This window comes from Sebastes fasciatus, chromosome 24 (genome assembly GCF_043250625.1).
Source record: "Sebastes fasciatus isolate fSebFas1 chromosome 24, fSebFas1.pri, whole genome shotgun sequence".
Taxonomy (NCBI): domain Eukaryota; kingdom Metazoa; phylum Chordata; class Actinopteri; order Perciformes; family Sebastidae; genus Sebastes; species Sebastes fasciatus.
This window is the reverse complement of record NC_133818.1, coordinates 11,336,713-11,352,942: the sequence shown is the minus strand read 5'-3', so window position 1 is coordinate 11,352,942 and position 16,230 is coordinate 11,336,713. Positions and strand designations below refer to the sequence as shown.

General features: G+C 40.8%; 1 protein-coding gene across 3 annotated transcripts; it reads left to right on the top strand.

The window, feature by feature from the left end:
- The first annotated feature begins 1,224 nt into the window (after nt 1–1,224).
- On the top strand, nt 1,225–13,233 carry LOC141762793 (sodium/myo-inositol cotransporter-like). Of its 3 annotated transcripts, none has more exons than XR_012592901.1 (6): nt 1,225–1,428; nt 4,389–5,277; nt 5,376–5,565; nt 6,438–6,565; nt 6,656–7,861; nt 9,906–13,233. XR_012592901.1 is itself a non-coding variant. In XM_074626859.1 (5 exons), exons 2-5 carry the CDS (start codon nt 4,644–4,646, stop codon nt 7,795–7,797), a joined length of 2,094 nt encoding a protein of 697 aa, XP_074482960.1. In that variant the 5' UTR covers nt 1,225–1,428; nt 4,389–4,643; the 3' UTR covers nt 7,798–9,071. The 3 variants fall into 3 exon arrangements, 1 of the variants encoding a protein (XP_074482960.1); XR_012592902.1 differs by lacking the exon at nt 9,906–13,233 and adding an exon at nt 9,541–9,899; XM_074626859.1 differs by lacking the exon at nt 9,906–13,233 and having other exon boundaries at nt 6,656–9,071.
- The last annotated feature ends 2,997 nt before the right edge of the window (nt 13,234–16,230 follow it).

The following is a 16,230-nucleotide window of genomic DNA, read 5'->3' as shown; positions in this document are numbered from 1 at the left end:
TTACAGTAATAATAGATAAATAATAGAAATTAAAACCGCATATATTTTACCATATTTTGCATTCAAACTACAGGAATAAAAGAAATATCAAACTTTTATTAGTATTTATTTTTATTTATTATACTTTCAGTACCACAAAATGTCCCTTTTGAAGTATTACAGTAATAATAGATAAATAATAGAAATTAAAAACGCATATATTTTACCATATTTTGCATTCAAACTACAGGAATATAAAAAATATCAAAATTTAAATAAATTAAATAAAAGAAAAAAAGAAAAAGTCATGCAAGCTTAAATTAAAGTTGCATACACACATTTAAATAACAAAAACAATACACATGCAGGCGCACACACACAGTGCAGAGTCAGGCAGCGTCCACGTTCTCATGACTCTGGTTTATAAGTAGCTGTGCCTTTGTATGTGTGTAAATATGTGTCTGTGTACCGGATGCATGTCAGGTCCAACAAGCTGCACGGTGTTTATCCTAATTGGGGAAAATGTCAGTGTGACCTTTTTGGTTTACTCATCAATCCATGTGCTCAAACTAATAGAGTGAAACAAAAACACATTGAAGAATAACAGAAGACTTTTTATTAGGAAGTGGTGATGAAGACTGCTTTTAGATTTCTTTATTGTTTATAATATGTGTCTGAAAAAAGTATGTCGGTTTACTTTGAAGCTCTATAACATCGTTTGCACTTAAAGCTGCAGTGGGTAGATATGGAGCAAATATAACTTTAAAAAGTTATTTTTATAAAACGGTCACTATATCCTGACAGTTGTGCATGAGACAGGTAATATGAAATCTCCGGTGCTCCTAACGGCATCTGTAAGATTTCACAGACCGGAGGACAACAAGCAGTCAGAGCTGATCTGAGGTCTGCTGTCCAGTTTCCGTCTATGAGAGCCGGCTGTCAATCACTCGCGAATTCCGATCAAATGGTCAAACTAGGCAGCGCTGATCAAATATGAGTCAATATTATGTTACGTTAATGCCTATTTCTCTCCTCAAATGTTTTCAGAAACATCTTGTAGTGTACTGTTTAGCTGTAAAATGAGAAAGTTAGTGACCCTTATTTTCATAATATTACGACTTTTTTTCTCTTAAACTTATGACTTTATTCTCATAATATTGATTTTTTTCTCTTAAACTTATGACATATGACCTTGAACCAAGGTTAGGTATTGATCTGGACTAGTTCAGGTAGGATAGGTCGACTTTTGCAAGATTCGCAATTTGCGGGTTACCTTCTGGACACCACTCCCCCTCAGAGTGTGAGCATCGTGTTTTCCTGCAGTGGGAGGAGGCTCCAGCTCCGCTTCACAGAGGGACCTATTGGTTCTCCAATAACCAGTCCGACAGCCGAAACTTTCCACAGCAGACAAACTGGGAGAGACACGGAGGAGAACCACGCGCCCACCAGGTGAGTCTCACCTGAGATTAAATCCTATTAAACATCACCATAGACCTTCAAACGGGCGTCACGTGCTGTAATTGATTAATTGAATTTAAAGTTGTGTCTGTGCATGTTTGTGTAACTCTTGTCACTGCTAATGCCCACAGATATTAACATGTCATTTGAATATTGTGGTCACACAGAAAGGAACATGAATGTCACTGATAAAGGAATATTGTAAGAATATCATGAGGCTGGAAAAAATGCAATGAAAATGCATACACTGTATGATAGATAATTCCAAATTAGTGATAACAATGTAAAGCCAGCAAACACTTTTTAATATTATAGGAAACTGTTCATTATAATATCAATTAGTTCCAAAAAGGGTCCCTTATTACAGTAATTTTAGATAAATAATAATAATATAAATAATCATTAATACTTTCAGTACTGCAAAATGTCCCTTTTGAAGTATTACAATAATATTAGATAAATAATAGAAATTAAAACAGCATATATTTTACCATGTTTTGTATAAAAACTACAGGAATATAAGAAATATCAAACTTTTATTACTATTTATTTTTATTTATTATACTTTCAGTTCCAAAAAATTTCCCTTTTGAAGTATTACAATAAAAATAGATAAATAATAGAAATTAAAACTGCATATATTTTACCATATTTTGTATAAAAACTAGAGGAATGTAAGAAATATCAAACTTTTAAACCCTACGTGGTCCATCCACATATGTGTCTTCATTTATTTGCATATTTAGATGCCTTATCAGAAGTTCATCTTCATAATTTTTAGTTTGGTGACCTTGTGCCTTTCCAACGTATCTCCTCTGAACTCGAACCTGAGCAGAAGTCTAATTGGCAGGTGGAAAAGTGTTAGATTCCCTCAGTAGACAAAACGTGTACAAACATGCGATAAAAATGTATGCAAATTTCATAGTTTGAATTGAAGCCATATTGTTGAGAGAGCAGCAGTGAATCCCTTTGTTCAATGAAGTGAGGTGTCATGTAAAAAGCTGTAGGTTATGACTATAAACGGCTATGAAAACTCCCTGCCGGTGCAAATCTTGTTTGACAGAGACTCTACAAGGGGGGAATGGCCTCAGTTGCCTTGTTGAAACTTGACAAGGACAAAACCACTATTTACCCATCATTCGCCTCCAGAAGTCTAACATAGAAATACACATTTTTTTTAAATCAATATTGACTTTACTGCAAGTAGCATCAGGGTTAAAACCCTGCACATGGCAACCGTTTACACTAGTTCAACATTTTCATGCTGCCAGCGCAGAGCTAAAATAAAGCCTGTGTGGAGTGATTTTCCAAAGACTTGTACGCATTCATACAGTCAACCCCAGCTGTCTTCACGAACACACAGCAAAAAGAGACAACTGGGGAAACTATGGGAAATATGAGCCGTCACTACAATAGTACAATCAGTAAGAAGCCTTGTTTTGATCCACTTATATTACAATTATATTAATTATATTATAGTTATGAAGAAATCAGTCAGACTGTTAGATTAATGTGTTGTTTAACTCCCTGTTTACTGGATCTCGGCACCTGTCTGTGTGCGCATTTTGACCCTGGCACGAGCAAGACGCAGGGCCTGCCTGAGGACTTATGTCTGTAGCCTCCAGTACCTCCTCATTTCACTACTGAGGAGTTATATCTGTAGCCTCCAGTACCTCCTCATTTCACTACTGAGGAGTTACATCTGTAGCCTCCAGTACCTCCTCATTTCACTACTGAGGAGTTATATCTGTAGCCTCCAGTACCTCCTCATTTCACTACTGAGGAGTTACATCTGTAGCCTCCAGTACCTCCTCATTTCACTACTTAGGTGTTATATCTGTAGCCTCCAGTACCTCCTCATTTCACTACTTAGGTGTTATATCTGTAGCCTCCAGTACCTCCTCATTTCACTACTTCGGTGTTATATCTGTAGCCTCCAGTACCTCCTCATTTCACTACTTCGGTGTTATATCTGTAGCCTCCAGTACCTCTCTGTCAGTTTATTACTTTCATGAAACATGGTAATGTTAAATATACACTTCATAAAGCCCGGTTGCCCGTCCGCCCCTAACACTCTGGCGCCGACCCTGCCAGCAACAAACACAAACACCAGCCCTGATGCAAGACCACCATACTACGGTACAGTTTCAAGGCTAGTGATAGCATTGCTAACAGAAAATACAGCCAGTTATTACTAGAGAGCAGCTGAGATGTGACTTTGACAAATACCAGTACACAAGCTTGTATTTTGAAAATTCGACTTCAGGTCGACGGCGGCAGCGAAGCCAGAGTCTGTCTGTGGTGGACCGCTTGCTGCCGGAGGCCCCGCTGGAGTCTGAGCTGAAGGAGTCTGAGCTGAACCTACGTGCCGTAAATTGTTTTGTCTGATTTTATGGGGAATCGGACCCGATTACAAGCATTCGTTTGGCATTTGCAATTTGCTTATGAAGACTTGACTTGATTTGATACTAATCAGTGGTCAAACCAGCCCAGTCTGTACACTGGAGGAGTCAGTCTGAATGATACCACTGCTCTGAGCTGTGGGGCTCTTATATTATCTGTTCCCCTTCGTGGTGACATCAAAGCTGCCCTGTCACTCTTAAAGGACAGCCTTTGCAGAAAGGGTTAACCGCTGACTGCTCCGCTTCTCTTAGACTCTGCACAGACAGCTGTTTGTCATTCCCATATCTCCTCCACCCTCTGAAAAGGCCACGGAGAGATGAGGAAACATGGGATTTATGAAAGGCTCCACTGTGCAGGTGCATCGGAAAAGACAAGACGGGAAAGAAAAGAAACATGTTTTCTGTGTTTACACAGCTTGCAGGGGTCTTGACATAACCAGGGGGTTGCATTAATCAAGACGTTTCCTCTGTGTACCTAACTGTATAAGCCTTAATGGATATTTGTTGAATATTTGAATAATTTTGTTTGTACATTTGTGTTTTTTGCAGGATCCAGATGACAATGCACCGCCATTCAGCAAGCTGCAACCTGCATTGATTCCCAAAGCTGAGGTTAACTACAGAGGAACATTTATCTCGGATATATATGATGATATATGACTGTTTGACACTCTAAAATCAGATTAAAACTGGACTTAAATTAGTAGTTCCAGTGTATCTGCACTTGTGTTTTATATCTAGGGTCATAACTAGATATAAAGTGCAAAGTTATCTCCAATAAACGCAGCACAAAAGTGCTCAAACATGACCGCCACTATGGAAGCGGCAGACATCTCCGTCGTAGCAGTCTACTTCATCCTGGTGCTGGCGATCGGTTTCTTCGCCATGAGGAAAGCCAATAAGAACACAGTGAGCGGCTACTTCCTCGCCGGTCGCTCCATGAATTGGGCGGCCGTGGGAGCGTCTCTATTCGTCAGCAACATAGGAAGCGAGCATTTCATTGGACTAGCTGGATCAGGTGCTGCTAGCGGGCTCAGCGTGGCCGCCTGGGAGTTAAATGCTCTCTTGTTGCTCCAGTTGTTGGGCTGGATATTCATCCCGGTGTATATCCACTCCGGAGTCTACACCATGCCGGAGTACCTGTCCAAGCGGTTCGGCGGGAACCGACTGAAAGTGTACTTTGCAGCGTTATCTCTCATCCTGTACATCTTCACCAAGCTGTCCGTGGATCTCTACTCCGGGGCCTTGTTCATTCAGGAGTCCTTAGGGTGGAATATGTATTTGTCAATCATCCTCCTCATCGCCATGACAGCTTTGCTGACAATCACTGGAGGTCTGGTCACCGTCATCTACACGGATACGGTCCAGGCGTTCCTCATGATCGCCGGAGCACTCTGCCTCTCGGGCATCAGCCTCTACAAAGTGGGAGGATTTGAAGGTCTTTATCGGTCTCCTTTATGCATGAACCATTAATCCATTAAACCGCAATTTGATCTGCATACTGTGCTAAACCATGTCCTGCCATGTCATTTTAAGGGGTGTGGACCAAGTACATGCAGGCTTCTCCAAACATCACCGCCATCTTGCTGTCTTCACCCAACCTGACGTATTCTGAGTCCTGCCACCTCCACCCGAAGCCAGATGCTCTGAAGATGCTTCGAGGCCCGAGGGATCCAGACCTGCCTTGGCCCGGTTTCTTACTGGGCCAGACTCCTGCCTCGATTTGGTACTTTGACTTCCTAACTGGTTCCATGTAGTGCTCATATACGTTTGTGTGCGTCCAAAAGAATCTGAACCCACCAGTGTCCTTGCTATAGACGAATCCAAGGAAGTACTGGGAGTAACGAAGTCGCAATTACTGCGGTGGTGGCGGCGTCTCCCGACAATACCTGCATGTTAGAATGCAAGCTGCTAAGAAGTGTACGAATTTCTACTTTTACTTTCTATGTAACGTTACTTTTGACAACGATGTGTAGGAGTTTGGGAAGAACCTAAGCAGTTCTCAGCTGCCTAGCCTGAAGTGTGATTTATGATTGCTGCATCTACGAGGGACGCAAGTAGCCAAAGTGACGTCACGCCATCAGACACGGCCCTTCGCCGGGGGTTCCGTGTGGCAGGTTTTCACCTGTCCGTGCACATCCAAATTTTTCTAACTACGCGGACGCGGATGAACGAAGAAAATGGAGAACCTTGAGGAGCTTTGAGGATGCTGGTTTGCTGCACGGAGAATAAAAGATTCAAATGTTTCCTCATCGCGATGCCATGTCAGCTCATGTCTGTGCGACTAACCTTGTGGAAAGTATAACCAAGGCTCAACATGCTGAAACAAGTAATGTCAGTTAACACTGCTTAGGTAACAATAGCTAACAACGTTAAGTCTCGCGGATACATTTAGTAAATTATGGTCCCATTTAGAGTCAAACAGACCATAAAGCAGGGGGTGCTTTAGGGCGTGGCTACCTTGTGATTGACAGGTCGCTACCACGGCGTTGTCCGGTCTAGAAGTTGTCCAGCGGTCGCCAAATTCGTCTATAATGCTACTTGAAACTTTGTAGAGGACTACTTGTTAACTCTACGGTTCCTCTCTGTGTGTTCCAGGTACTGGTGTGCAGATCAAGTGATTGTACAGCGGGTTCTGGCGGCGAAGAACATCGCCCACGCCAAAGGTTCTACTATCATGGCTGGCTCTCTGAAAATCCTCCCCATGTTTATCATCGTCATCCCAGGTAGAATCATTCATTGCTTTTTGAGTACACCCTAAAATCATGACTGTGAGCTCACTAAATAACGGATTTGTTTATCGTCATGATTTCCAGGGATGATTTCCAGGATCTTCTTCGCTGATGAGTTGGCGTGCATCAGCCCGGAGCACTGCGTGGAAGTGTGCGGTTCTGCGTCCGGCTGTAGCAACGTGGCTTACCCGCGGCTCGTCATGGCGGTGATGCCCGTCGGTCTCCGCGGCCTGATGATGGCCGTCATGATCGCGGCTCTGATGAGCGACTTGGACTCCATCTTCAACTCCGCGAGCACCATATTCACGTTGGACATTTACAAGATGTTTCGGAAGCAGGTGTCGTCCAGGGAGCTGGTGATAGTCGGCAGGTTGTTCGTGGTCTTCATGGTGATCGTCAGCATCGCGTGGGTGCCGGTCATCATCGAGATGCAGGGCGGCCAGATGTTCTATTACATCCAAGAAGTAACAGATTACCTGACTCCACCCATAGCTGCTCTCTTCTTGCTCGGCGTCCTGTGGCGTCGCTGCAACGAGACGGGCGCCTTCTGGGGCGGGGTGGTGGGGTTCGTCCTCGGAGCGACGCGTCTGATTTTGGCGCTCGTTTACCGCGAGCCCCGCTGCGACCAGCCTGACGAGCGGCCGTCTTTCATCAAAGATGTTCATTTCATGTATGTGGCGGCCGTCTTGTTTTGGGTGTCGGCTTTGGTGACTGTGGTCGTGAGCCTCTGCACTCCTCCGCCCACAAAAGAACAAATCAGAACCACGACTCTGTGGGGGTTAAACGAGAGAAAGAGACTAAAAGAGCAGGAAAAAGAGAAAGCTGGAGAAGAGATCAATGCTTTGAAGCCTCTAAACCACGCGATCCTGAATGGAAACAGTTTGCTCGGTAAAGAAAAGTGTCAAGAGCAGTCAGACAATGGTAGTGCTATCCCAACCAGTGACAAAGAATCACACCCGATTGCTGATCCTAAAATGGTAGAAGAGGAAGAGGAAGGCTTCCTTGGAGGAGGAGGAGTAGAGGGTGGGAGGTGTATGAAGGCTTTAGAGTGTTTCTGTGGCTTCCGGGGGAAGCCGTCCGAAGCTCAGGTCATCACAGTCCAGCAGCAGGAGAAGATCGTGGACGAGCTTCTCCACGAACCTCGACGAGCCAGAATCCTCCTGAACACAGCGCTTGTGACGATTTGCTCCGTTGGGATCTTTCTCTATATCTATTTCTCCGTATAGGCTCGTTTAATTCCAAGCAGTTGGACACGTCCGTCCACAAACTACAAGCAGGAATGGTCTGCAGGTAAGCTACTTTCTCTTAATTAAAAAAGAGCACGGTGAACAGGGAAACTGCGGAGGTTTGTTTTTCTAATAGAACGAATTGGTACTTTGTTGTATGATATAAAATGTATTTTCTACACTATAAATTTCTATATATGGTGATAACTGTTAGGGGTTCAGTATGCTTCAAACAAACTAATTCGTACGTGTGTCGACTTGTGATATTTGCACATCAGTTTATTTATACGGAAGCCCTAAACGGACATGATTTAGACTTTTTTTTTTTGTTGTCTCGAGAAAGCAAGCTTTTTTATCTTGACATAACAAAATAATTAACTTGTTATCATGAGAAAACAAAATATTGTTTTCGCTTCCTTAGATTAAAGCACATTAATTCACATTTTCTTCATAAAATTTTTCTTGAAAACTGCGCAGCGTAAGGGATAATGTACAGCGAGCCGGTCATTGCTGTGAAATAAACCCTGACAGGGCGATGTGGCACCCGGACACAAAGCATATCGCCCTGAAGGGGTTTATTTCACAATAATGACCGGCTAGCTGTACATTATCGCGCTCATTGCACCGCTACTTACTTAAGAAATCAATAATTTGACACAGGAATGATCCACATCAGAACTGTGTCCATAGCAACGGTCTGTTATAAATAAATAATAGATCGCTTTGATTAACCAATCAGAATCAAGTATTCAACAAAGCCGTGGAATACATGTGGATAGAAACTTGGCTACTTTGTGAAAGTTACAAAAGTTGATAGATCCAGACGCCGAAAAAAAAGCACTTGGTTTGAAGCATACTAACCCCTTTTAGGGGGCACTTTTTATGACGATGTCTTTAAGTACTGTTGATAGTCTTTTGATCAATTTCACTGTACCATAACTTCCACTGAAGGAAATAAAGTATCCCTCTTTTTATAGGGGACTATCGGGATTCCCCGATTTTTTTTTTTATATTTTGTACTACACAACGTCACCTGTCGTATCTCCATTTGCTGTGTGGGATGTGTACATACACTAGGCGGTATATAACACCATTGTGTAACGCCTGTTTTAGAGTTTTCAGGAGAATGGGTCATTAATGGAAATGTATAAATGATCCCATTATGTTTTGCTTTTTCTTCTCCGTCTTTTATATTGAAAGGGTAGTAGAGTAAGGCCATGTTATTATAACATGATACATACTATATATACTCAATGTTTTTTTTATAAACGTAATTGGGAATTACGGTATTATTGTGTAAATTTGTAAGAACTGATGTTGAGCCTGATTTCCAATGTGAAGGAGAGGGCTTGGGATGAGTTCCTCGCTCTCTCCTGGATGGATCCAGTGAATATTGTTTAACACTGAATGAAGTTTATTCTATGAAAGACAAACTGATTCAGTTCAAAGTGGTATTTCTCAATGTGGCTATTGTGAGGATTTTGATAAAGTTTCATTGGCTGTAACGTGCTTGTACAGGTGCATTGTGGAATAACTTGGCTACGAAAAGTCATTTTTGAGGATGTCATGATATTAAAAATATGCTCTTGCTAGCCTATTCTTGCATGGGACTGAACTTGATACACTCGGCTATCTCTCGGCTATCTCTTAATCGAAAGAGAACATCAAACCAGTTGCTCTGGTCTACAGACAATGGCTGTTCTCAATTACACACTGTATAAACACACCCACCCTGTTCCGTAGGCTGATTCATGCTGAAATTTCTCAACATCTACAAAATGGATTGGAACACATTTTGGCACAGACGTTGGCCCTTCCCAGCAGCCCGTTCTCATTCCCACCGACACTTTGTCATGGCCGTCGGCGTTCGATACCGCCACACAAAGCAGCCTTTAGTTCTGGTATTAAACGCAAGTGCTTGCATGCTCACACGCAAAACTAAAATGGTGAAAATGGTTGATTTTATACCTGCCAAACATCCACATGTTAGCATTATCATTGGGACCATTATGCCCCCAGTTTGTAATGCTGACTTTTCTTTTGTTAAACTTTTCCAAAATGCAAATGTCGGATCGTTATCGATGCCGTCTTATCTGTTTGTCTTTCAGGGAAGCGTCATGCCCTCTGGGGCTTCAGCTATTTACAAAAGGACGAGGCAGCATTGGGGGAACACGACTCATACATCAGAAAACATAAAAATGTCAGTCAGGTATTCTTTATTACCGTAGAGATTGCTTAATTCTGATAGGCCTTATTATTTATTTACTTATTATTATTTCCCATAGTATAGCTGCATGTATGTAGTTATTCCCTGGAAATGTACATATAAACTGTAAAACAACTAAATGTGAAAGTAGAACTTCTGCCTGAGGGCAGGGACGTATAATGACCCAGCAGGTTATACGTGGTATGTGGTATGCGAAGCACACGTCTTATCCTCCAGTAAAAAGACATAACAAGCAAACATGCCTCGTCAGAGAGTTAAGATGACATTAAAAACAGACTCTGCCGCAGTGGAAAGTTACAGACTGGAAGTGGAAAGTTACTGGGTAGACACACCGCACTGTTTTTTTTTCTTTTCTTTCTTCTGGTGTCTTCAAGTTCATAATCCTCAATACAGGCTGCTGAAGAAAGTGATAGGAAAAGTGAATACAGGTGCCAAAGTAATGGAAGCAGTTTTTTACGAATAAGTAATGAGAAAGTAAGTTAATATATAATATATTTGGAAAATATGATGTGCAAAAGTATGTAAAATCAGAGCACAAAGTTTGTAGAAGCTGAAACAGTGTGCCAACATTTTGTTACTAACATCATTAACACTGGCATACATTCACAATATCAGGACCCTCATACTGACGTGGTGCTTTTGGATGTCAGCGAATAGACAGTCCTGAGGGAGTTCATTAATTTGAGAATTTTTTATGGAACTGTGTAAGCTGCATTGTGTCTCCAAACCCCCCAAAGACTGGCACCACATAAACAAGTTGCACAACCGCAGTTTGACAATGGGACATTCTGTCCCACCCATGAAATTTCAAATAATCCATGCACAAAATACTAAAACGCGCACTTGTTTTGTACTTTTCCTGAGAAAAATAGCTATCTCAAGCATTTTTCTCTTGTCCCACCTTCTTGATGACCAAATTGCGTGTCAATTCGTACAGTTAAAATAAGTTTTAAATCTACTTTTTTTGGTATGATTTTGTTGATATATGTCTCTTCTAGTTGTTAAGACAATGTGTTTAATCATTAAGATGTTTTAAATAACAGTAATTATGCACTGAAGTTGTGTACCGAAACCTATTTAGTCTGGCACAGGAAGAGAAAAAACAGTGAGTCACATGACACACAGGAAATGACATCATCGAGCCATGTGCTAATACCATGGGTAAATCCTCTCTTCTATTATTCATATTTTTCCAATCTCTTCAGCCTTGATGATGTGTGTCACTCTAACCAACTCATATTATCAGAATAAGAAAAAAATATTTCAAAGTTGTCTTTCTTTCTTCATATATCTGAGTTTGTCCATAACCTCGACAGTAACATTGCATTCCACTTTTGAATGATCAATACTTTGAATTAAATGAGTATTCAATGTGAATGTGACTTATTTTTACTTGATTGTAAAGGATTTATTAAACAATATTAATCTAAAATATACTTTTCAGGTTCAGTAGAGTATTGGTAACAGGGATAGCACACAACAAATAAAACATCTCATGAAAAGTGCACCTTTGATGCCTGAGCTGCAGAAATCAAATTATTTGATGGTTTATTAGCTGTTTTTCTTAAATACATAACAGAAAATGATAAATTAAATGCCTAAATTGTCCTCCAATTCTGGAGTGACCCCAATATTGTATTACAACGTTGAATTTCCAAAGGCACGTCCCCGTACTGTGCCAAAATATCAAACCTGCACAGGCAAGCAACCATACAGGATGTAGAGAATGATGAGCTGCATAAATACTAACCATGCTCTTCAACAGCAGCTACAATTTGACCACTGAATTCACTTCCTGTGTGTGTGTGTGAGGTTGGGAGAGAGTATAAAATTAGCGACCCAGTCGGAGCTGACGATGAACCACAGAAAACACATATATGTGTTTGTGGGTCGCAGTTTAAAACCTACGACATGCATTCATAGAATGTTTAATATTGGTGGACCACCGACCCCCAACCAATATGGTAAAACAGTTTTTGGCATCAAAAAACATCTTGGCAAACAGTGTGAGTTGTGCATCAGGAAAAAACACCAGCACAACTTCCACTTGTTAGCCTGCTCGACCGATTAAAGCTGGTGGAGTTCCCCTTTAATATGCACTTCTTATGAATTCATGGGAAAACAATGATGTTAAGGAAATAATAGAAAGCGAAGAGGTGATCAAGTTCGCAGTTCAATTCCTGCTTGAAGCCTTTTGTTGCATGACATCACCCCCTCTCTCCATGTGTTTACAGGCTGTCGATACTATCAAGTTGCATCTTCCATCTGCTGTGCATATTATTTACAGAGATGATACTGTTCAGCGGTGCAATAGCCCCATGCCAAACACGTATAATTGCAAAAACAACATGTGTCACGTATTCTTTGAACTGGTTCTGAGAATATATCAAACACAACACTGAGGGCAAAGCAAAGCAACACTGTGGAAACTGTTGTTATTCATTTCCACCACAAGTGGGAAGCCTTTCTCCAAACCCACGCCGCAACCAGTTGACATGTGGAGAGAGATCCTGACATGAACAGGGAGTTCCCATTCATAAATTGCACTGTGCTGAGCTATAGATAGCTGTTTGCATGCTATAAAGGGCTGAGGAGTGTGAGGTTAAAAAGATCCCCCACATGACACATTCAATATTTGTTAAAAATCTATGACGAGAGCAATGAGTTAAAAAAGAAACACACACACTGACGTGGTTTACTTCAGGGCCAAGAATGGAGGCTGCAACCGTCTTTCAGTGTCCTTTATGAAAAATCACGTAAAACTTTCAGAATAAAATGAGTCAAAATGCATGCAGTTTTTACAAATGACTGAGGCAGCCAGCATGCACCAACCAGCAAAACAACAATGGAATATAAGGGAACAAATAACAGCAACTTAAAGGACCCATATCATGCTCATTTTCAGGTTCATAATTCTGTTTTATGTCTCTACTAGAACATGTTAACATGCTGTAATGTTAAAAAAAACTGTATATTTTCTTCATACTGTCTGCCTGAATATGCCTGTATTTTCCCTCCGTCTGAAACGCTCGCAATTCAACGGAATTTCAAAAGAATTGCGTTGCTAGGCAACAGTTTGGGTCCATGTTTACTTCCTGTCAGCTGATGTCATTCACACAGGCTTCGTCTGAAATCACATATGCACTACAATATGTGTACTATTGTTCAACATATACTTTTGTGTGAATAAACAGTAGTTTTGTATCTTTTCGGAGGCACTGAGCAGTATTTCACGTCGTCACTTCCTGAGAGCCTCCTTGTCGGTCGGAGACATGTAACCATGGTAACCCGTGCCAACCTCATGTGACCAAAACGATGATTTGTGAGAATCAAAGTCTGAGTTCATTTAAAAATATATTGTATATCACTGTACAAATACATATGACACAAAGATGTTCACTGTACAAAGATAGATGACACAAAGATATTCACTGTACAAAGATAGATGACACAAAAATACTCACTGTACAAAGATATCCCAGGTCGTATCTAGCCAATGTATTGATTTTAAATTAAACTATTTATAAAATAAACCTATGGCAAAAAGAACTCTGAAATAACAAAACACGTCAATCACTTGACTCAAATCATGTGAATCTAGTTAATCAACTCAACTTCTGTCATCTTCACTATCATCATATTTTATCATATAGGGGCCTACAGCAGGAAGTTCCGTTACATCATATTTATATTTATGATTTGGGACATCTGAATCCGTGTATGAGTCCGACCCTCTGGAGGTAACGTCATATCTCATCGCCACAGTTTCATAATGAACTGATAATATTTCTACATTTCTCCGGGTGGGGTCGGTCGGCAGCCGCCCAGTCTGTCCGGAAGATTCAACTCGGCGGGTGGAAGGATCCTCATTGGACCGCTCTTGCTGCATTTCCTCCGTACGGTGCGCGGACCTCGCCACTTTCCAGAGGGGGTATGAGATGATAAGTTGAAAGGTGTTTTATGATACCAGTATATTTATTTATCATGTAAATATATTTAACTTGCACTGTCAGCGATATATGTCAGTAAGTTAAGTGTTGTTCTTGATCCCATTTAAGGGTCAACCATAGACCTTTGCATAACCCAGGCCTTGGGCCCCCCCTGGCCTTGGGCCCGGGGACAGCTGTACCCTTTGCCCCCGCCTGACGGTGGTCATGCCTGCACTGCCTGCAATCACCTCTCCTAACCACTGGTGAACTTTAAACTTTAAACTTACTTTACACTACCTCCCATATACCATTTTATAGACTGCACATATTACATCTATTTATTGTACACTACATTTTTTTATTTGACGGACGATACACGCTATGTCAATTCACTATGTCCATTCACTATGTATATTCTGTATATCTATTTATTGTTTTATAATCTTTTTGTACACCTGTACCTCTGTATCTGTGCTTTGCTGCTTTGACACCTGAATTTCCCCCTGGGGATTAATACAGGTTCATCTTATCTTATCTTATTTTATGAAATAGCTTGAATATAAAGTATTTTGAATGGAGTTTGGAGTACAATGTACAGTGTGCAGACTGATATAGGAATCTCATATAAAATATTTATATTTATATGAAAAATTGATGAAACTTTCAAGAGGCAAGTGAAAATGGAAAGAAAACAACTGAGAATCTATACTCGTGGCGATATCGCGAGAAACTGCAAGTCTCGCGGTTTTTGGATTAATAACATTTGGTCAAGGTAGGCAGTGTTAGCCAGAGGCGAACCGGAAGTAAGGAAATTATTATTATCATTATTTATTTTTTTATTATTTTTATTGAAGATAATTCATTTACAAACATTAAGGCATTATAATCTAAACACAATACTTCTAACATACAAGGCACAATTGTATAGGAAAGATAACTTAAATTATAAAAAATAATAATATAATAAAAATAAAAGAGGGGTAGAAAATAATTAAAGGAACAAAGAAGAAATGCATAAATAAATAATAGGGGGTCATCATCATATATGTTCAGTTCTTCATAAGCTCTGAGGAGAGACTTTAAGTTGATATTGAAATATTTATTTTATTTTTATATAAAGGACTGTGAGATTTTAAGCATATGGTAAAAGACTACATGCACCAGATATCAGTTCAAATTGACTAGTCTTTGAGTTTTGAACGCTTGTGGAGTCACATTTGCACAGATGCAGAGAAGGCGATCGGCTGCAACCTTCCCTCCCTCCAGGAGCTGTACACTTCAAGGACCTTGAGGAGGGCAGGAGAGATTGTGGCTGACCCCTCCCATCCCGGACACCATCTCTTCCAGACTCTGCCATCTGGCAGGAGGATAAGGTCCATCAGGACCAAAACCTCACGCCATAGAGACAGTTTTTTCCCATGGCAGTGGGGCTCTCCAACAGCCCCTCCGCCCCCCTGTGACTGTCTGTCTCTCCCTCACTCACACACACACACTCTAAGCACTGGCTCTGCTCCAAAGGACCTACGTTACTCTTACAACAAATGGCTCTAAAGAGGGCCTTTCACGTTTTCGCGTCGACCACAGTAGCTCTCCAACTAATTGGAGATGCTTCAGTTGGTTGCATACTCCTCACCTCACCGCTAGATACTGCCAGATCCTACACATTGGACCTTTTAAACGCCTATTTCGTCTATACGCACACACACACACACACACACACACACACACACACACACACACACACACACACACACACACACACACACACACACACACACACACACACACACACACACACACACACACACACACACAACACCATCCCCCTACGGTATCCCTCTCTCTCTCCCTCTGGTATCTGATTGTTTGCACTATCTGTTTATATCATGTTTATTTTTGTTTATAGCTTATTTTGTATATTGTATATTGGTAGAATTTCAATTTTTTTATTCTAACGTTTTTATCTATTCTTTTGTTATTACACTGCTTATTAGCATCAACAAAACCAAAGCAAATTCCTAGTGTATACCTCTTACACCTGGCAATAAACATGACACTGATTCTGATTTAATTGCATTGTTTTGCACATATAAGAAACATAATATAGCATATTGAATTAATCCAAATATTAATCATATCATACATATGTAATTATATGTGGCACACATACAGCAACATGTTACTCATGTATGTGTATTTCAGTTTGTGGGGTGGATTTGTGGAATGGGTTAGGTGATGGGTTGAAGGGGAGCACAAATATAAATCAATTTAAAAAGC